Raw genomic sequence first — 20,433 nt, forward strand, 5'->3', positions numbered from 1 at the left:
AGCCACATCATTCCAAGGAGGCCAATTCCTTCGAGATATACAAGCCAAGACCGTGTGGGCAACGCTGAAGCGCTGTTGGATCGATACATACCAAGGTCCACCAGACGGCATCAGAACCGATGCCGGCACCAGCTTCAAGTCGGCGGAATTCAGGGAGAATGCCACTTCATACGGCATCCAACTGAAAGTCGTCCCTGTCGAAGCGCACCACAGTATTGGCAAGGTAGAAAGATCACACCAGCAGTTGAAAAGAGCTTTCAAGATCATCCAGGAAGAGAGCCCTAGTTCAACGGACGAAGAGTGCCTCCAGACGGCACTCAAGTGCTGCAATGATACCATGGGACCCAAGGGGCTCGTTCCGACGCTGCTTGTGTTCGGAGCATACCCACGAACGACGACGGCCTCACCGCCGTCACCAGATGTGACCCAGAGGGCGCGAGCAATCGAGAAAGCAATGAAGACTCTCCGCGAGGCAAATGCTAGAAGGCAAGTCAACGAAGCCATTGCTACGCGCAATGGGCCCGACGTGAGCCTCAACCTCGACATGCCCCTGAATTCGGAGGTACGGGTATGGAGGGAAACCACAAAGCAATGGACAGGCCCATACAAGTTAGTCTCAATTGACGAACGATCTTGTGTCGTCGCGAGAGATCGAGACCAACCACTGGAGGTGTCGATCACTGCGGTACGACCGTACCACGTCGACCCCAGCGGAGTGATTTCCAACCCACAAGAAGAAGAAGAGCCAGGGGAACCACCTCAACAAAGCGATGAGGGACAACCAAGCGATGAGGGGCAGGAAACCATCCTCGACGAGATCATCGTCGCAGCACCCTCAGACGATGAGGCAGAAGAAGAACCAGTACCCCCACCGCAAGCAAGACGCCGAGGAAGACCCCGAAAAGCACCTCAACGGCAATTCATGTCTGACACCAAGGCTACTGCTGTCTTCTACACGGCCAAGGAGAAAGCAGACTTCGCGATGGCGGTCAAGCTAAGGGAACAAGGGATAATCACAACTGCAGGACGACCGTACGAAGGCTCCGACCTCATCGAAGCCGACACACTGCGCGATCGAGGGGTCTACAGATTCATCACCTACGACCCAGAGAAGCACGCGAACCTCCGCATCTTCAAGTCGCGAATGGTCCGCGAGATCAAAGGAAAGGGGACAAATCAGCCGTACGAGAAATCAAGGCATGTGATACAAGGCTACGGCGACGTCGAGAAGGCGGCACTGCTCACGCAGTCGCCGACAGTTCAGCGCTGCAGCCAACGACTAATGATGGCATTGATGGCATCACTACGGCAAAGAGGATACCGGATCTGGAGTCGTGATATCACCCAGGCATACACCCAATCGGCGACAAGGCTCACGAGGAAGATATTGGCTTACCTACCAAGGGAGATGGCAAGCAAATACCCGGACGACACGATTATCGAAGTGCTGAAGCCACTCTACGGCCTCGCAGAGTCAGGCACTCACTGGTGGGCAACATACCACGATTTCCACATCGACAAGCTCTCGATGATTACATCGACGTACGATCCTTGCCTCCTAGTTTCCGCGCATGCAGACGATCCATTTGGAATCGTCGGAATGCAGACCGACGACACATTAGGGCTTTCTGATGCGGCCTTCATGGAGAAGGAGGACAAGGAGCTGGAGAAGGCAAAGTTTACCGCCAAGCCAAAAGAGATCCTCACAGAGGACACACCACTTGCGTTCAACGGCGGGATCCTCACGATCGAGGGCGAGAATGTCGTCTTCCGACAGAAGGGGCAAGGCGAGAAGATCACCCTCATCGACCCAAGGGCAACCGACTGCCAGAAGCGGTACAAAGCAGAGCTCGCACGAGGAGCTTACATCGCAAGCATCTGTCAGCCAGAGGCCACTTTCGACTGCGCGAGGGCAGCGCAGGCCACTTCGCCGACGGAACGCGACTTCGACGCCCTCAACCGACGGCTACAGTGGCAGCAAGTGAACCTCGATAGGGGGCTCGTGTACCAACCCATCGACCTGAGGGAGGCGAAGCTCTACGTGTTCGTCGACGGCTCATTCGCGAATAATGACGACCTCACATCGCAATTGGGATATGTGATAATCCTTGCCAACGAGGCAATGGGAGAGGAGAACTTCACGATCCGCGGTAATGTCATCCACTACTCGTCGACGAAGAGCAAAAGGGTCACACGAAGTGTACTCGCCTCAGAGGTCTACGGCATGGTTAACGGCGTCGACATCGCACACGCGATCTCAACGACGCTGAAGAGGATTACCGATCGACTTGACATCCCCACGATACCGACAATCGTCTGTACCGATTCGTACTCGCTGTATGAGTGCCTCGTCAAACTGGGCACCACGAAGGAGAAGAGGCTGATGATAGACATCATGGCCCTCCGGCAATCGTATGAGCGCCGCGAGATCCTCGAGATCCGTTGGATCAACGGGGACGATAATCTGGCGGATGCTTTCACGAAGGCAACGCCCAACAAGGGGCTCGAGCACTTCGTCGGCGAAGGAAGGGCGACGATACGGATGGAGGGATGGGTAACCCGCAAGGAGCAGAAGAAGGAGGAAAAGGGGGCAGCCTCGGCGAAGGAGCCCGAGATCGAATTACACTTCCAACCGCCGTAGTTGGGCGATGAAAGAGAGAGATAGTCAGTGTCGGATTGGAAGTCCAATTCGACCTCGAGGCAAGGGGCCCGCGCAGGGGCCACTTACAGACCATACTTACGAGATCTACGGTCTACCCAACCTCCGGTTAGAACCTCCTTTTTACACCTTACGCAGAAGTTAAATATATATAGATTTTGACCTCTTCGTCACCCACGGTTCGAACCATCCCTGTGATAGGAATACCAACAACTACTTCTCTAGTTGGACCATTCCGAATAACCAAGTACCTAGTCATAGGCGCGACTCGACTCGACTCAGCGTCTCGACAGACTGACTACGAGCACGCGCGCGCCGAGTATCAGCTGCCCGGTCAGGCGAAACGACACAACATAAGAGACCTTGGTACAAGAACCGAAGAGGAACGGGAGCGGAAGCTAGTCCCCGTTTTTGCCGACCGACAGACCGAGAGAGCACCGGGATTTAGTGGAGCTGGCCGGGACGACGGGACCGGAGCTGCATTTTTCTTTCTACACGGCACAACACACTCGGTCTAGGTAGCATCGTATCACTGCTTCGGAAGCGCACAAGTCCGTTTGTTCTGCAATGCATCTCGCGCAGTCTCTGCCTTAATCAATAATGCACTTGGTACGGCAAAGTAACTGAACTCACTTCGGAATCGAACAACAGACATCGAGAATTGCCAATATGACGTAACATGTACTGATCTTGGTCATTGTTCAGTCTGCACACATCGCTACCTACCATAACTCAAAGCTTCTGAAACACGTCTGCCTTTTTCGAGAAGGCTCTCATCCAGGGCAGAAAGCAGAGACTGGATCGGACGAAGAAAGGGGGGACGGGAATAGTGACGGATTGCAGGGAAGCGGGGGGGGGAGGCACAGCTCCATCCCTTCTCCAGTCATCTGGCTTAGAAATCACGACATCAACCACAACCGGGCCCGAACTCCCTTGCACCAAGCTTATTCAGCATCCCGTGTCCGTGGTGATTTTTTGCTTGAAATGCAAGCTGAGCTTTGTTGGTTTTGACGATCAGCTTTTCGTTGGGAGTTGGTAGTGGGGAGATTTGAAGATTGAGTACAAAATGTAATCGGATTTCCCGTCCTTGGGTGTGTTGGCGTCGTCCATCGTACAGTTTCCCTCTTGTTTAGCTATCGTCAGACTCACTTATTCGTGTCGCACTTCAAATCTTCTCATCACAACATCGCTCTGTCATAAGCCGTACCTTGGAGGAGAAAGCGCAACAATGGTCACCATCCCCCAAACCCACAAGGCCGTCGCCACACCCGCCAAACGCGCGCCCCTCATCCTCCTCGACCGCGAGACAAAACCCCCGGGGCCGGGCGAAGTCCTCATCCTTAATGAATGGACCGCCTCCAGCCCGCTCGACCTCCACCGCGCTGACGGCGGCCTCCTCTGCAACCACCCAGAAGTCATGGGCGGCGGCGCAGCAGGGACCGTCGTCGCCGTAGGCCCCGACCCGGACCCGGCGGATGCCGAACGGCTGAAGCCGGGGGACAAGATCTTTACGTTTGCCTTTCATCACTTCAGCGAGCGCGCGCATCAGGATTTTGCGACGGTGCCTGGGTACTTGGTCTCCAAGCTGCCCGCGAACGTGACGCCGCAGGAGGCGGCGACGGTGCCGACGAATCTGATTACCGTGTTCCACGCCGCGACGGCCGATTTGGGGTTGGAGCTGCCGTGGCCTAGGCCCGAGGGGGTAGAAGAATGGGTCCCGCGCGCGAGGGATGATGCTGTGCTTGTTTGGGGTGCCGCGAGTAGTGTTGGCGTGTATGCGGTGCAGGTGTTGCGGTACTGGGGGTATCGGAACGTCCTGGCCGTGGCGAGCGAGAAGCACCACGCGCAGCTGAGGGCTATGGGCGCGCGGGAGACGTTCAGTTATCGGGATGCGGATGTTGTGGAGAAGATTCTGGGGGCTGTTGGTGAGGAGGGCGTGCCGTTTGTGTTGGATTGTATCGGGTCCGTCGAGGGCACGCTGAGGCCGTTGACGAGGATTGCGGGCAAGGGGACCAAGGTTGCTGTCATGTTGCCTGTGATTGTGCGGGATGCGACGGAGGAGGTTGAGCCTGAGTACGAGATGGAGGTGAAGAATGTGTTGGTTGGGGAGTGGGCTGATGGTGTTGAGCTCCGGGGGGTGAGGACGCATTTCTACCTGGCGGTGAGTTTTGGATTCTTGTTTCATTACGTTCCTTCCTATGGTCGAGCACTTACGCTGCCCTGATTACGAGATGAGCAAAAGCTGACGTCTTGGTGAACAGAACGAGTTCTTCAAGGAAAAGATGCAGAGAGAGATTGTACCGACGCTCTTGGAGCAGGGCATCATCAAGCCCAACCAGCAAAAGGTTGTCGAAGGCGTCACCATGCTGGAGCGAGCGCAAAAGGCGATTGAGTTGCTGAGGAAGAGAGATCCCAGCGGTGAGCGTTTGGTCTGGAGGGTTTCGGATCTGGATTTGAAGCTGTAGGGTGGTTGCATTGATCGTTGGCCGTTAGGTATTCAAAGAGTGCGAATATCACTCAACTGGCTTACGCCTAGAGAAGAAGGATAATGTATCCATGATAGAAAGAATAGAGGTCTTTAAATGCTTTTGTGACTTTGTTCCTGCTTTTGTAATCTGCCGACCATCTGCTGAAAGAAGCTCAAAACTCCAACCGTGGGATGCCTCCTGACCAAAAACAAAACGCCAATGAGTGGTCGATTCCTCCGCTGCGTCGTCTCTTTTCCCACTCGGATATGTATATCAAGTTTCCTCCGCAATACACACACACTCTCTCTTTCATGTAATTCCCACCGAGTGCCAAACTATCCGCATTCTTTATTCCTTGCGACCCTTCTTGGGCTTCTCCTCCGCCCCGCCCTTCTCCCCCTCGTCCTCGCTCGCAACATCCCTGCTGCGCTTCAGACCCTTCATCTTGCGCGTCTGCAGCTCGCCCAAGTCCTGGCGACCGACGTGCACGCGACCCATCTTGTCACCCATGGCATCCGTGGTGATGTTCTTCTTGGTGCGCTCCTCGGTGCCGCGGGGCTTCTTCATAGCCTCCTTGAGCATGCCCTCCTCGGGCTCGCGCATGCGGCCGACGCGGAAGTCCATCCGGGGCCCAATCTCGTTGACCTCGACGCGGGGCACCTTGGAGCCGCTGCGCTTGGTGGTGATGGTGTAGGCGCGGAGGCGGATGGCGGGCTTGGTGGCGTCGTCCGAGGGCTCGTCGGCCGTGATGGAGACGATCCACTGCAGGCCCTCGACGTCAATCTTGTCCGTGGGCTCGCCGCGGAAGAAGTCGGCGAAGAAAGACTTTGCGTGGGTGTACTCGTTGGCGATGGGGCTGTCCCAGGCGGTGCCGGCGAAGGTGAGCATAGGCTTGAGGCCGATGGGCACCTTCTTGCCCTTGAACTGGGCGAGGGTGCGGAAGGTGTCCGGGTCGAGGTAGAGCTCGAGCATGTCAAAGACCTTGTAGCTAAAGGTGCGGACGAGGGTGAGGGCGTGGGGCCGCTTCTTGGAGGTGTGGCCAAAGACGAGGATGGAGGCGTCGTTCTTTTCCGAGAAGAACTCGAGCGAGTCGGCGTTGTCAAAGGGGTGGATGTCGTTCTTCTTTACGAAGCGCTTGGCGAGCGGCTGGCGCATCTGGTAGAGCTCGTTGATGGCATCTTGTGTCACTTGCGAGCATGAGCTTCCGCGGAGAAACAGCGCCGTCTTGGGGTTTTCTCTATTTCAAAGGGGTCGCGGAATTAGCTTGCGATCATGGCGAACGTCGATCGTCGGGATGGAGGAACGTACTGGGCCTTGGGCTCGCGCTTCTCGAGCGCACGCTTGGAGCGAGCATTACGGGGTTTTCTGTTGGACGAAGGTTAGCAACTTGTAGGCATGGCTGTATTTTTCGGTTGTCGTGACTCACATTTGACGAAGCATTGTGCCGGTGGTCGAATTTGTCGTCCGTCGGGTTTGATGCAGATGGCTGGGATGCGAACTGATCTCAATTCTGCGGTAAGGTTGAAGCCGCCGTCAAAAAAATTGCTTATCGTTATCGCCAGGATGTTTAATCTTATCTTATCACCCCGCGACCTCTGAGGCACCACGAAGACTAGGTACTGGCCCCAGAAGTTGACAGCTGGCACCATCTGTTGTATCTGAGCCCAGCTCTGACGTTCCTTATCACCCCAATGTCATAAAAATACACTGCCGGTTTATAATATCCTCTACGACACGTCCACACGCAGTGTCACCATCACAGGCCCAGCTCACCATCAAACCACCACCATCATGGGCCACAAACAGCATGATACGCCCAAAAAGGCACGACTACGTGGTGCCTTTACATTTCTCACTGAAAATGGCTACAAGTTTAAGAAATTAGACCTATATGAGTTCTTCGACATCAGCGAGAGGACAGGTCGCGAGTATCTGAGGGACCCGTACGGGTGTGACCGTACCCGCCATAACAACCCGGATCTCCCAGAGGCCCGCGGGCGCAAGCGGAAGGTCGTCGACGAAGACGCTGTCGACGAGAATGGAAAGCCTGTTAAGAGGAGGAAGAGGCAACCCGCAAAGAAGAAGAATAATTCTCGAAAGAAAACAGGCGCAGTGAAGGCTCCTACGCGCGCCTCGGAGAAACAAACTAGTGGCAATCCGCCGGCAAACGAATTACCAAAGGCAATACCACAAGCAGTACCACAAGCAGTACCACATGCTGTCGACCAACTGCCTGGCCTGTCTCAACCTGGCCCATCCCAAGCTCAACCCGTTCCCTCTGGCAGCTATGTCAGCTCTTACACCTCTAGTGTATTTTCCAATGTGGAGGGAGGACCCCCGTATACATTTTATGGAGATCAACCCGGCCAAGGTCGCTAACAAACGCCAAGTACACTTTCTGGTAATGGTTTGACATCATGTACCGAGTGTGCTTAGATGCAACATCTCATACGGTTTCATCAAAGTCGTCATCATGTTACTCTCAAGATGAACAATCTATACACAACCCCAGACAATAACTCGAAGAAAACTTTCGCCATTAAAATTCACGACTCCCTTACACCTAGTTCACCAACTCATACAACTGGCTGACAGCGCCGACACCTTCCCTCGAGTACAGCGCCAGGAAATGCGTCGGGTCCCTGTTGAAAAGTCCAGGCCAATGAGCCTGCGCGGGTCCCGTCACGACGCTGCCGCTCCACGTCTTGCCGTGGTCGACACTGGTGATGACCTTCATCTCGCCAAAATTGTAGCCGTCGGCGCCCTCGACGTCCTCGTTGGTCATGAAGCTGGCGACGAGCGTGCCCCACACGTTGTACACTTGCGGCGCGCCCGACATGCGGCCGTTGCGCGCCGTGTAGAGGCTGCCACGCTCGCCCCAGGTGTAGCCGTCGTCGTGGGAGAGGACGTAGTCGACGTTGAACCTGCCTTCTCTGGTGTGTTCGAAGACGGCGCTGTGAGGGGAGAGGACTCTCTGTTAGTTGCTATCTCGAGGGGGGAGAAATGAGTCTTGTTAAGGATGCTTCAACTTACATCAGGTCTCCTTCGTTGCCGATGGGTGCAACACCGACCATACCGTCACGGGACAAACGATCACCGCCTGACACCGGAACCCAGGCTGACCAAGTCTGACCGCCGTCCTTGGAATACTTCATAAAGTTATCCTGGTCATCAGCCGAGTTTTCAGCCGAGTAGTAACACTGCAGTGTGCCATCCCTCGCCAGACGCAAGTACGGCTCCCACAGCCCGTTGACGCCGTTGGGCACGTGCTCCTCGACGGTGGACAGGTACTTGAATGTCGCGCCGCCGTCGTCCGAGTACGACACGGAGATGCGGAAGTACGTGTAGTGCCAGTCGGCGCCGGTGCGGTCGTGGTTCCGGTAGGCGTACAGGATGCGGCCTCCCGGTAGCTGGATCGGCATGGCATTGTCGATATCGTGCGTCGCCCGTTCGCCGCGGAAGACCTCGCCGATGCGCTGCCAGGACTGCGCGCCGTCGGTGGAGCGGATGACGCGGAGGATGCTGGTCGTGCCTTCTTTGGCCGCGTAGCCGCCGATGAGAGTGCCGTCGTTCATGAAGCTTACGCGGATGTAGTTGCCGGACGGGTCGATGACGACGGGGTCGCCGGCGCGGACGACGTGGCCTGGTAGGCGCTTGTCGAGGGATACCGGCGTGCTGGCGGCTAGGCCTACGAGGGCTAGGCCTACGACGAGGGTCTTTGTGAGGTTAAACATTATGGATTTTCCAACTTGGGATGTTTTTGTTGATCGACCTGTGGGTGGCGATCCATCAAAACAGGTTGAGGCGTCTCGTGATGGACTCTTTATGTATTTCCATCGCGCCTTGTAAGCTCGGCATGTCGGGAACAGTACCAAGAGTTTTGTGGCATCATGTCAACTCCACGAGCTGACTTGATCAAGGATGTTTCTCCCCTTCTCCCTAGCATCTCAATTTGGTTGCCTACTTTGGAAGCAGAAGCTTGCTAAATGTCTCTACGGATACCGTTGAAGGATCAATTGCATCTCTTCTGTGGGGATTTGCACCGCGGCTGAGTACTTGTCCTTGAATCCTTCGCTTTTCGCCCACATAATAACCCCGGTTTTCCCTGCAGGAAGCGGTGTATTCGTAGAGCTCATCCAATAGACCATCCTGTTCATCCTGTCAGAATATTGATTCCTCCTGCGGCTCTCGAGACTCCACATCACAGGTGAGCAGCCAGGGACCCTAGAAGCCGCGGGCTGACACTGAAGAGATCCTGTTGGTCTCACCCGAATCCCTGTACAGGTACCACAATTTCAAAGCTGGTGCCTAACGTTCACCACTTTGAACATCTTACCTTCAATATGGCATCTACCCAAGTACCTAGCGGCGGTTGTTCCCGTGCTAGCTATATGCCCGTATCTACATTGAGCTAGGCACATGAATTGACGGCCGGATCTTTAGTTTATACCAGCAACCAAGTCCTCACGTCTTTGAAGTCGATGCATGCGTATCAATATTAAACAAAAAGAAAATTGGTTACCCTCTGTGGTTGGCACTTGTCAAAGCAACGTAGCATCTCTACGCCGCCAACCAAGACAAGGTACTGTAGATATTTGAGCAGTTGAGATGCCTAGTTTCTGTCAAAGTCATAACGGCATATGGTTTGTAGTACTGCTAGTGTCAGTGAAGTTTAAAGAGATTTGATACTTCGATGTTGAGTGATGCGACGGTGGTTTTATAAAGAAAAGACTCGCGGTAAACTCTGGGTGTGGCTTTGCATTGTACGACGGACTTACCCTCCGCGTCGACGAAAAGCCCGGTCGACTCGGGTCACTGTATCGAGCACCAGCATCAGAATGCTTCCAAGTTCTCGTCGCAGTATTCTAGTGCGACGCTCACTTCCGCAGGGATGTCCGGAGAAGCGTTAGGGAACAACACAAATTCATAATGTTGACCGGAAGGAACGAGAGATCTTGGGACATGATCAGCTTTGCCGCTCGCCTGTGGAGTTCTTCTAGAGCAAACAGCCTCAATGGCTACTGGTCTCTCAACAACAACAACTAGTCTTGCTGTACTTGTATGGCACCGTTCGTCCAGGTCCCTGGAGCTGGTCGGGGGCGGATATCGCGCTCGAATTCAACCATGTCAATCTCCTCCACCACTTGTCAATCGTCAGTAAACTCCCACTTACTTTGTTATATTTTGCACCGCATGGAAATTGACCCTTGTTAGCGGCGCTCCGAAGGTCACCGGTTATCGAGACGCTGATCTTGGTAATCGATTTGTTCGCGACGATCAATGTGCCGTTCGTAAGAAGTTCCAATCCAACTTCGACGGCTTTGAGACAGCACCATGTGTAATTCTGAGCACCGAGATAGACGTTGCCTGATTTCTCGGGGGCACGGGAATCCAAGTCGGCGAGCTGCCAGAAAACATCCGACTTGGCTGTGACATTGTGAAAATTGTCTGCTGTTCGAGCTGCCACCGCGAAAAGTAGCAGAAACACCAAAACTACTCTCATTGTTCAAAAAATTCGTGAACAGCTCGCTGATAATTCATAGGCAACAGAACGAAGTCTGATATCGAAAGGAGAGGGTGGGAGATCAAGGTTGATAATCATGGTTTGCAAGCCGACTCGGGCGGGGAAATTTCGCGGGTCAACATGGAGGCCAGGCTGTGCACGAAATATCAACGGTTCAGCCTCACTTAAGCATACATTCCATAAACGGTCTTGTGTAGCGCGATGCTGACCATCCGGTAGTATATTCAGGCGGCTACCAAGCAGGCTGCGACGCGCTTCGAGCAAAGGTTGCTTTGAGGCAGCACAAACGGCGAATGGTGTGCAATCTCTCGAAAAGAGACACATGGGGTCCGAGTGGGAGCGAAACAGGGTCGAAAAAGCATACCAATACAGTCTAGAAAAGACAAGTTGTGGTTTCTGATGCGACGTAGGAGGCAATGAGGAGGCTTGGCAACTACGGTGTAAGATAACAGCCTGTTGCTGTACAATCTGAGTCTTCTTCGTCCGTCATTTCGTTGGCGACAACAGCACGGGGATAAGAAAAGTGGAAAGTAAGACAACGCAAGAGCAGGAACGGTCCAACGCAACCCTCCGATGTGGCTTCGGCCGGCTGGAAGGTAAGGCCGGAATTCTAGCTCCACGGAGACTCCTCGGAGACTTAGTGAGCTTCGGCGATGCACTGACCCGACGGACACGGAGGAGACGCCCGGTCAGCCCACTGTAAGTCGGGGCGACTGGCGTCATTCATCTCACGGTTCCAAGTTGCATCAACAACCAAAGTCCCATGCCGAACCAGATAGATCGCGCATGAATGAGATTTCTCGGAGCTTCAACTGGCTTTTTCCAAGCAAACGAATGAAGCTCGGTTCCTCGAGCTAATCCTAACAAACCCTAGCGAGCTTACTTCTTCACAGTGGATCACGAAGCGGTAGTGCCCGAAGGATCTGACCTCATGCGTCGACTTCGCTTAATGAGGGATCCCTACCAGCTTTATTCCCAACATTTCCCGTGACTATAAAGTTGGAACAAACCTTGGCCAAGAGATTGTCTGAAATTTCCCCATTTCGACGACCATTGTCTAGAGCGCATATCTCATCAAGTTCATCATGGGCTTCATCCTCCAAACGAGCATCATCTTCACTGTGATCCTCGGCGTGGCCTTGCAGCTGGTGCTCAAGACCCCCATCTGGCTAGGCCTGGGAATCGGCAAGGAATTCCAGCCTCTCTCCGATTTCCCCTACTCCTGCCGTCGCATCGAGGACTTCAGGCTGCAGGCATGCGAGGACATGTGGCTGTCCGAGGCCACGCGCCAGCTCTTCCTCGCCTGCTCCGATCCCCTCTCTCGCCAGCAATGGCTACCCAAGTACGTGTTTTTTCGAGCGTGCGCGGCCCCCCCCTCCCGTCTCCGCAACCGCCCCGTCTTTTCAACCCAGCTCCCCGCCCCCGGGCCGGAGTGTGTGATCCGGGAAAGGCTAACTAACCTCCCCCGGCCCCGGTTTCTAGCGCACAACACATGAACGCCTCAGGCCGCTCCACGCGGGACGCCGTCGTCGCGCTGGATATTGACAGCCCCAAGGATGATGCATTTGAGTACCGCGTTCTCGAAACGCCCGGGTTTACGGGCACCGCCGGTGACGGGCTGCTTCAGCTCGTCGGGATAACGGGTATTGACGCACCGAAGGGTGACAGAGTTGAGATCCTCTTGGTCAACAACGGCCCTTCCGTCGATCCTGTGACTGGCGACCTCCTGGACCAGAAGAGCGTGGGCGCCAACTCGACGATTGAGGTTTTCGAGACGGGCCCGAAGGCGATGGGGATGAAGCACGTCCGCACTTTTGCCAGCGCTAATATCTCGACGCCGAATAATATCGCCGCGTTGTCTACTGAGGAGTTTTACTTTACGAATGCCAATGGCCCTCACAAAGTCGGATTGGTGAGGATCAAAGCATGTAGTGCCCTGAAACGAAGGCAGGTTTGCTGATGCATCATAGCAATTCTTCATCGGCCCCTTGATGGCCGACGGTGACGTATCCTTCTGCTCCGCCTCGTCAGGATGCAAGCGCATTTCAGAGCGCCACCGCATGCCCAACGGCCTCGTCCGCGGTCTCGACGGCCTCATCTACGTCCCGAGCTCCATGGCGGGCGGCGTGCAGGTGTTTGAAGTCCTTCCCAACAACAACGGACTAAAGAAGTTGGCCGACATTCCTGTGCCCTATTCGATCGACAACCTGTCCGTAGACGGTAAGGGCGACATTTACGCCGCCATCTTCCCGCGGGGCATCGAGATCCTCCAGGCGGCCAAGGACCCGCTGAACGCGAGGCCCAAGAGCGGTGCGGTGCGCATCCACAAGGAGAGAGAGGGTGTCTACGTGTGGGAGAAGATTATTGAGGATGGTGCTGGGGAGGTGTTGCCTGGGTCTACTACGGTAGTGCACGATGCCAAGACGGGGAGGTTGTTCTTTGGTGGTGAGTGCCGTTGTACACTGCACATGCCGTTTCTGACTGTATGAATTGTGTTTCTGGAAGTAGTGCTGACTTGATTAGGTGTAACATCGCCGTTCATTGCAGTCTGCGAGCCCGAGGACTGAGTGTGCATTGAGGTTCAATGCCGTCCCAGGCACAAGTGTTGATGTTGACTGTAAAGTTCATACTCATATCTACACTGGCTGAATCAATCCATCATGTCAAATTGAGATGACACAGCACCACCCAACTCAACATCTTACTACCTAGTGTCGCTAGCTATATAGCGGTGAATTTTGGAGGTCGCGCTGTGAAGAGGTTGAAATTGAGGGGAGATGGCAGTACTACTATTGGTGTTGCGAGTCTAAAGCACATGTGAAGAAACGGGAATGGTGGGCTTCCAGAAATGTTCATGCCGCTACAGGGTACCAGCGCTAAGTGAGATTCACATGGAATTTACTTACACGTGGGAGGCCCCGAGACATTGACTGACTCTTGCCATCGTCACTGTCATCAACCCTTCACCCATCTCAATCAAATCAGATCTAATGTGAAGGCGGTCTCATTCTCCCCGAATTGAATGACTTGCATGTATATACTTAGTTCACTAAATTGTTCGAAATTTCAAAATTGCAATGAGTTTGGTACCAGCATACACAATTCAAAGGTAGTCCTGTCACATCTCGCATCGTTCTTCACATGCCAAAAAACCCCCCCAACACCAAGACGTTTTCCCCAGACGGGCGAATCCCTGGAAGGGCTTAGCGGCGCGCCGGCCCTGCGTCATAGGGGCATGTGGGGGAACCGGGGGCTGGGAACAGGCCGTCTCCAGCGTGACTCGCCCAGAGCCGAACCCAGCCAGAATTCACCTCTAACCGTGGAGCAGCCAGGTTCCTGGGGCCGAGGTACCGCGCTCCTTGCCGCAAAGGTCATCCACCGCCCATCGACAACCACAAACGACTCCCGACCACAACCTATCCGTCTCAACTTCACACACCTCCGTTCCCCTTACCCCCGGTCCGAACCCTCCAAAGAATTTCTCCCGTAGACGTCGTCCGCTCTTGTCGCTCATTTACTACCTTTGCAAAAACGATCGCGAACTCCATGCGCTGAGGGGAAGATTTGTTCAATCGCGAGCGACTCCATCGTCGCATTCCGTCGTCCACTTTGGCACTTTGGGAGCAACGAATTGCCGAGGCTAGCCACTGCCACCACACATAGACGCAACACTCAGCAACAAACTTCGCCAATATGTCGCTCGCCGCCCTCGACGGCCTCAAGGTAGAGCTAACTATACGGGCGAGAAACAAAGTGCATGGGCTGACGCGCGCAACTACAGGCCGCAATCGAGCGCATCATCCTCGACCCCAAGTACCACGACATCCTCGCCGTCGTCAAAGGCGCCCGCAACGGAGCCGTCTACGGCGCAAAAGTCCGCTTTCCTCATGCCCTTGTGTATGTACCGCAGCCTCAAATCCGCCATCATGGTCAAGCAAAATGCTAACGTCAGGGCCTGTACAGCATGATATTCCTCTTCCGTTCGGGAACGTACGTTACCACCCTCCTGACCCCCGCGAAACCATATCCCGGCTAACATAGCAAACCCCCCAGACTCCGCCAAAAAGCAGGCCTCGTCTTCCGCGCGACCCGAACCCACGCCCGCAACCTCGCCAAGTTTGCGACAATCTACAAGCTCACAATGTACCTCTTGAAAAACTACGGGCCCAGCCCGGGCAAGGAGGGCCCCTACGACTCCTTCTTCGCCGGCCTGCTGGGCGGCTACATCGTCTTTGGCGGCCGCTCTCCGCGTAGCGGCAAGATCTCGAGCGTGAACCAGCAGATTGTCATCTACGTCTTTGCGCGCGTCGTCCTGGCACTCGCCCGCCTCGCCGTGGCCCCCGGCAAGGGCTTGCCCGTCGTCAGCCGCGACGATGTCTCGGCCAAGATTAGCTACTACGCGTGGCCCGTCTTTGCGAGCACGAGTTGGGCCATGGTCATGTACCTGTTCCGCTGGCAGCCGCAGGAGCTGCAGCCTAGTTTGAGGAGCAGCATGACGTATATTTACCAGCAGAGCAGCGAGTGGGATTCGCTGAGGAACTTTATCTGGCATAATAAATAGATTGGCGGCAGTTTTCTCATGGGAGTTTTTTTTTTCCGGTGGGTTGGATGGCGTGTACTATCAGATGATTGGCGTTGGTGGCGAGCTGTTCCCGGGTTTGGGTTTTTTTGTTATTGAATATGGTGAATCGGTGATGAGATTATCTAGTAGGGAGAATCCTGGTGGCATCTTGACAGTTTTGTGATATAGCATCATAGACAGGTCATTTCACTCATATACAAATACGATTCAGACGTTTACATTTACCACATGGGACTTCAATGGTCGCATGTTTTCTCAGTCCCTCGTACACTGGCATATTGCAATCGCGGGTATCCAGGTCCAGGCGTGCATCATGAAATTACGTGTATTCAACAATGGAACACGACCAGACCAAACCCAACTGCTTTCAACTTCGTACCTTCCCTCACATGACCACGAGAGCATCTGAGGCCAATCCAGTCACCAGCAACAGCAGGCGCCCCTCTAGATCGGGAGGTCAGGACAAACTGGGCTGGATGGCGGAGTGGTTTCTGGTTAACAATTAAATCGCCAACCAGCCTTACTCGACGACAGGCTTAGCGCATGCGAGAGTACCCGAGTTCGAATCCCAGCATGACAACTATAAATTTCCCAGCACGAGCACCAAGAGATGTAGCCACACTGGTGGTGAACTCTTTTTGGGGGGGTTGGGGGCCCACATACATGATAGGGGAGCCGGATGACCAGATCGCATCCTTTGTTTTCCCTTCTTCTCACGACTGAGATGGTTATCGGTGGGGACGAGATGAGACTCACCTACACCGAGGTACCCAAAGCGGCGATTGTGCCGACAGCGCGTGCCTCGCGTTTGTGGTGGAGGGCGGAGAACTAGTCCTCTGCGTCGTTGGATGGGCCGGGTTCAACGGCGGAGAAGTGGACGGCGGCCTTGTGACCCGCCTAGATGTTCGATTATTTGGAGCATGGTGTCGAAAGAGAGGGAGGGCCCCGCTATTGCGTTGAGTGCTTGCCGTGAAAAAGGTTCCGTTGCCTGGATGCCGCGCGGGGAGCGGAGGCGAGGAGAATTGGAGGGGGGCGATGGTGGTTTGGTGTAGGGCTGTTGTGGATTAATACTTAGACGTCGAACAATGAAGGAGGAAGATGTGAGGGTAAGACGCCTCGGACTGCGGAACGGGAGGATCATGGCATGGAATCGCAAAATTGATGTCTGAGGACCGAAGGCGATGTTCAGTGTTCATGTGCTCCAGGTATTCATATTCGGTGCCTTTGGGTCCGTTTGGAACTCGTTAATATGGTAGGTAGAGTAATGTCGCTTCATTCCAAAACAATGGAAGCGGTGGATGTTGAGTTGGAAATGAAGCCATCGCGAGATTCACTCGTCCTACCCCTGTTTGCTGCAGAATGTCATGTGCAGGGATATCCACAGCAAGCGGTTTCCATCGGAAACGGCGTGGCGTGTGGCTGGCAGAAACCCTGCCACTTCTGCTAACGAAATTTAGGAGATAAAAAAAACGCCACAGCAAAGCTAATCGCCGACGACCAAGATCCCGTCCCATCATCCCAGATCTCGGACCGGCAGACTTCAAATTGCAAGAAAAGTTCCCTCATGGAGGATTATCAATCATCTGCCCACGGTAGACGTGCTCTTTTTACGTACTAGGGCAGCAAATCACCAGAGAGGAACTCCGTCACTCAGTCATGGCATTTCGATCTCGAGATTACCTGATCTAGACCCCTCAAAGCTCACGCTGCAAAGTGCATCACAAACAGGCTTCATCCCACTCTGAGCCAAGTCCCCGCGGCTTCTTGGTGAAGCTTGGGCTTGTTGTTATTTGTTCCCGGCGAAATCCCGAGGTCCGGTAGTGCGGCAAGATAATGTGTGTGTGTGTGGGGGGGGGAGGGCAGCTGTCTGAATCGCCGGGCCGTTCGCCGCAACCTCGTGGCATTTCTCAGCACGTCAGAACTCGCCTCCGACTTTAAGGTTGTATGCTTCTGTTCCTGGTTCTTGGGCTCTTGTCAACGCCTCAGAAATCTTGGAACGGAGACTTGCAAGGCTGCATTCACGCTTCAACGATTGGACCCTGAGCAATGATGTTGACAGCAGACTACCAACAGGACGTTACCACGCTCGTTGAGCTCCCCATCATCTACCCAAGCATCCAAGGTACCAGGCCCTGGATGTAACTTGCGCGACAACATGTCATAAGCTGTCAAACTCAACCCCACCGACACCCACGCGACCCGTCTTGGTTGCCTCGCAGTCTCTGGCACCTCTGCTGTTCATCGTACTATGCCGATTTCTAAGCAAACCTATGAAAAACTTCGTCTGCCGACGTGGCTGCCCACCCAAGCCTCGAGGAGAGCTCGGACGCCCAACCCGCTTTTGGCAATATCGGGCCCAATTCGCCTTCATGATTCGTTGCTTCTAGGTTATCGCTTGTCATCGTCTATGTGCCCACACGGACCCGTTCCGTTGCGGAGCCGCAGTTCTCTCTACACTAGTCGGGAGACCTCGTCCGTGGTCCAAGGGGTTCGTTCGAGAACTTTTCCTTTTGCCTAGGAACACCGCGTGTAGCGCCTCACAGAGTAGGTCCTGGGATTTTTCCAGACTAACATTGGCATTCACCCAACCCACAACCACCCCTATCCCTCCCCTCTCATGGAGCAGCGCAAGGCACAAGCACCAGAACCCGGCTTCGGTTTCACCGCTCGGAGAGTGAGCGGACCTGGTGTCTCGCTGAGAAATGGACGGTAAGGCGTCGGACCCGCTCGCCGAGTTGTCGCCGTGTACGACGGAGGGGAGGTCATTTCTAAGCCGTCCAGGGCCACGGGAAAATCTCTTTTCGCCCAATAGATCAACAAACTCATGACGGGAAGATCTGGCTGTGGGGGCCACTGCCGAGGACTGCTCATGTTCCTAGTGGGACTCTCCAGATGATTCCACGACGATGCCATCCGTGGTGAGCGCTTGGTCGACTTACACCAAGTCTTTGGGACATACAAATACCCTCGAGATCTCCCTCCCCTCAAGTGAAGAAGAAGATCATCTCATGAGCATATATTGTCTTACAACTCTCTGATCTACAACATCTCTCATCTCTCTATTTTCGTTCAAACTGCATTTCTAGATACCCCCTTTCAACTTTCAAACCCCATCTTTCCAAACAATCACAATGGCCGCCGAGAACACCAAGCTCTTCCAGCCTCTCAAGGCCGGCAAGATGGAGCTCGGCCACCGCGTCGTCATGGCTCCCCTTACCCGCTACCGCGCCGACGACGAGTCCGTCCCCCTTCCCCTCGTCTCCCAGTACTACGCCGACCGCGCCTCGACCCCGGGCACCCTCATCATCACCGAGGCCACCGCCGTCTCCCCGGCTGACGTCGGCGACCTCGACCTTCCCGACTTCTCCACCCCGGCCCAGATCGCCGCCTGGAAGGAAGTCTTTGACGCCGTCCACGCCAAGGGCAGCTACGTCTTCCAGCAGCTCTGGTCCCTCGGCCGCGCCGCCGACCCGGAGTTCGTCCGGGGCCGCGGCTTCAAGTACTGCTCCTCCTCCGACGTCCAGATGACCGGCCGCCCCTGCAAGCCCGACGCCCTCACCGAGGAGGAAATCTGGGAAAAGATCAACAACTGGCGCGTCGCCGCCCGCAACGTCATCGCCGCCGGCGGTGACGGCGTCGAGATCCACGGCGCCCACGGCTACCTCGTCGACCAATTCACCCGCGACTCGGCCAACAAGCGCACCGACAAGTGGGGCGGCTCCGTCGAGAACCGCGCCCGCTTCCTGCTTGAGATCATCAAGGCCGTCGTCGAGGAGGTCGGCGCCGAGCGCGTCGCCCTGCGCCTGAGCCCCTTTGCCACCTTCCAGGAGTCCTACTCCACCGACCCGGACACCTGGGAGCAGACCTCGTACATTGTCCGCGAGATCAAGAAGGCCGGCCACAAGCTCGCCTACCTCTCCCTCGTCGAGGCCGTCGGCAACCCCGTCAATCTGGGCATCGTGCCCCGCCAGGTCACGGACGACGTCCAGCCGTTTGACGAGACCAAGCCCCAGACGCTCGACTTCATCCTCGAGGAGTGGGACAACATCTCCCCCGTCGTCGTTGCCGGCGGCTACCTCGGCGACAGCGCCCGCTGGGCCGTCGACGAGCGCTACGCCAAGTGGGATGTCGCCGTTGCCTTTGGCCGCTACTTCATCTCCAACCCGGACCTCGTCTTCCGCGTCAAGAACAGCGTCGCCTTCACCCCCTACGACCGCACTACTTTCTACAAGAAGAAGAGCAACGATGGCTACAACACGTACGAGTTTAGCGAGGAGTACAAGAAGGTCAACGGTGTCAACGGCTCTGCCTAAGCTTTTCGTTCCCAAAAAGACAGTGGGACGGATTAGGGGCTGGGAATGGGTTAGAGGATATGGGCATTTACATGCATAGCATTGGAGTTTTTGGGTTTTCCATGATAATAGATCTATGAGGGTCGATATAGACATAACATGAATACAATTTTCCTTTTGTCTACTTCTATGCCTGCCCCCGATGTGACGAAGTGAATTGTTGTCGAGAGCACCAGTCTTATCTGAAGATTCGATCCCGCGAATATTTGTTTGACCTACAACTTTTCGGGTACTCACTGATGCTTACCCAGCTAGGAAGGCATGGCTTGATAGCGGGGAACCTCGCGACATTGCCGTCCGGGACTCACCAGTTGAGGAAGCCTGGTTTAGTCAAGATTGAGATTGAAGTTCTCCAGTGACCATCATGCGTCAACAGGGTGTTCGTGTAACAAGTCATTGCCGTAGAACTGCAGTTCACGAGGCCAAGCAGAAAATGACGAAAAGCAGAGAACAATACAGCTTCATCATGACGACTACCAAAACGGATGGGGCGTTTAGGTCTCCTGATTGCGTGCAACCCTGTCGTGCCTGTATGGTAGCTGATCCAGGTACTTAATAGCTGGCTCGATGCGCTGGGTGATCGAGGGCGGTTCCACAAATTGCCTTTGACCGACATAACTATCACTTATTGTGAAAGCTGAGATTGTGAGGACGCAGTCAGGCCTGGTTGCCAATTTCAAGAGATTGGTGAGGTGTTGGCCAGAAAAACATGATGGATGCTGTCGTAATTAAGGTACATGATGCATACCTTACCTTACCTTGCCTTAACTTACAGTCGAATGCCATGCCGCATTGGCAACTGAGGCACGGAACAGCAATAACGGCAAAAGAGGAGCTGGCGGCATCTG

General features: G+C 54.7%; 9 protein-coding genes across 9 annotated transcripts; 5 read left to right on the forward strand and 4 right to left on the reverse strand.

Moving 5' to 3' along the window:
• Positions 1–3,467: 3,467 nt before the first annotated feature.
• BDP55DRAFT_618177 (zinc-binding dehydrogenase) lies at positions 3,468–5,234 on the forward strand. Its single transcript, XM_060571292.1, has 2 exons — positions 3,468–4,820; positions 4,921–5,234. The coding sequence occupies exons 1-2, from the start codon at positions 3,888–3,890 to the stop codon at positions 5,122–5,124; spliced, it is 1,137 nt and encodes a 378-aa protein (XP_060425166.1). The 5' UTR covers positions 3,468–3,887; the 3' UTR covers positions 5,125–5,234.
• On the reverse strand, positions 5,235–6,647 carry BDP55DRAFT_676559 (brix domain-containing protein). The gene is made up of 3 exons (XM_060575824.1): positions 6,554–6,647; positions 6,436–6,492; positions 5,235–6,364 (listed from the first exon to the last, which is right to left on the reverse strand). Exons 1-3 carry the CDS (start codon positions 6,565–6,567, stop codon positions 5,476–5,478), a joined length of 960 nt encoding a protein of 319 aa, XP_060425167.1. The 5' UTR covers positions 6,568–6,647; the 3' UTR covers positions 5,235–5,475.
• A 144-nt stretch (positions 6,648–6,791) lies between these two features.
• On the forward strand, positions 6,792–7,532 carry BDP55DRAFT_771852 (uncharacterized protein; the record flags this gene model as incomplete). The annotated part of the gene is made up of 2 exons (XM_060581123.1): positions 6,792–7,437; positions 7,518–7,532. Exons 1-2 carry the CDS (start codon positions 6,919–6,921, stop codon positions 7,530–7,532), a joined length of 534 nt encoding a protein of 177 aa, XP_060425168.1. The 5' UTR covers positions 6,792–6,918.
• Positions 7,533–7,690: 158 nt separating this feature from the next.
• On the reverse strand, positions 7,691–8,861 carry BDP55DRAFT_560884 (glycoside hydrolase family 93 protein; the record flags this gene model as incomplete). The annotated part of the gene is made up of 2 exons (XM_060570030.1): positions 7,691–8,081; positions 8,161–8,861. The coding sequence occupies 2 exons, from the start codon at positions 8,859–8,861 to the stop codon at positions 7,691–7,693; spliced, it is 1,092 nt and encodes a 363-aa protein (XP_060425169.1).
• A 1,099-nt stretch (positions 8,862–9,960) lies between these two features.
• Positions 9,961–10,630, reverse strand: BDP55DRAFT_636012 (uncharacterized protein; the record flags this gene model as incomplete). The annotated part of the gene is made up of 2 exons (XM_060572847.1): positions 9,961–10,110; positions 10,301–10,630. The coding sequence occupies 2 exons, from the start codon at positions 10,628–10,630 to the stop codon at positions 9,961–9,963; spliced, it is 480 nt and encodes a 159-aa protein (XP_060425170.1).
• Positions 10,631–11,736: 1,106 nt separating this feature from the next.
• BDP55DRAFT_560862 (uncharacterized protein) lies at positions 11,737–13,218 on the forward strand (the record flags this gene model as incomplete). Its single annotated transcript, XM_060570028.1, has 4 exons — positions 11,737–11,993; positions 12,134–12,563; positions 12,622–13,096; positions 13,175–13,218. The coding sequence occupies 4 exons, from the start codon at positions 11,737–11,739 to the stop codon at positions 13,216–13,218; spliced, it is 1,206 nt and encodes a 401-aa protein (XP_060425171.1).
• Positions 13,219–14,309: 1,091 nt separating this feature from the next.
• BDP55DRAFT_297856 (peroxisomal membrane protein 24) lies at positions 14,310–15,461 on the forward strand. The gene is made up of 4 exons (XM_060566604.1): positions 14,310–14,374; positions 14,433–14,548; positions 14,615–14,641; positions 14,705–15,461. Exons 1-4 carry the CDS (start codon positions 14,345–14,347, stop codon positions 15,210–15,212), a joined length of 681 nt encoding a protein of 226 aa, XP_060425172.1. The 5' UTR covers positions 14,310–14,344; the 3' UTR covers positions 15,213–15,461.
• Positions 15,462–16,381: 920 nt separating this feature from the next.
• Positions 16,382–16,857, reverse strand: BDP55DRAFT_297880 (uncharacterized protein). The gene has a single exon (XM_060566605.1). It carries the CDS (start codon positions 16,748–16,750, stop codon positions 16,478–16,480), a length of 273 nt encoding a protein of 90 aa, XP_060425173.1. The 5' UTR covers positions 16,751–16,857; the 3' UTR covers positions 16,382–16,477.
• A 1,507-nt stretch (positions 16,858–18,364) lies between these two features.
• On the forward strand, positions 18,365–19,546 carry BDP55DRAFT_560902 (NADPH dehydrogenase; the record flags this gene model as incomplete). Its single annotated transcript, XM_060570032.1, has 1 exon — positions 18,365–19,546. One exon carries the CDS (start codon positions 18,365–18,367, stop codon positions 19,544–19,546), a length of 1,182 nt encoding a protein of 393 aa, XP_060425174.1.
• Positions 19,547–20,433: the final 887 nt, after the last annotated feature.

This window comes from Colletotrichum godetiae, assembly GCF_030913485.1.
Source record: "Colletotrichum godetiae strain CBS 193.32 chromosome Unknown BDP55scaffold_49, whole genome shotgun sequence".
Lineage (NCBI taxonomy): Eukaryota > Fungi > Ascomycota > Sordariomycetes > Glomerellales > Glomerellaceae > Colletotrichum > Colletotrichum godetiae.

Bases quoted from the DNA above. Each gene is read 5' to 3' on its own strand.
- BDP55DRAFT_618177 (XM_060571292.1), top strand. From the start codon at position 3,888: ATGGTCACCATCCCCCAAACCCACAAGGCCGTCGCCACACCCGCCAAA. The intron at 4,821-4,920 runs GTGAGTTTTGGA...CTTGGTGAACAG, and splicing joins GGACGCATTTCTACCTGGCG to AACGAGTTCTTCAAGGAAAA.
- BDP55DRAFT_676559 (XM_060575824.1), bottom strand. The intron at 6,365-6,435 runs GTACGTTCCTCC...CCTTTGAAATAG, and splicing joins AAGCGCGAGCCCAAGGCCCA to AGAAAACCCCAAGACGGCGC.
- BDP55DRAFT_297856 (XM_060566604.1), top strand. From the start codon at position 14,345: ATGTCGCTCGCCGCCCTCGACGGCCTCAAG. The intron at 14,375-14,432 runs GTAGAGCTAACT...GCGCAACTACAG, and splicing joins CCGCCCTCGACGGCCTCAAG to GCCGCAATCGAGCGCATCAT. The intron at 14,642-14,704 runs GTACGTTACCAC...CAAACCCCCCAG, and splicing joins TTCCTCTTCCGTTCGGGAAC to ACTCCGCCAAAAAGCAGGCC.
- BDP55DRAFT_297880 (XM_060566605.1), bottom strand. From the start codon at position 16,750: ATGATGGGACGGGATCTTGGTCGTCGGCGATTAGCTTTGCTGTGGCGT.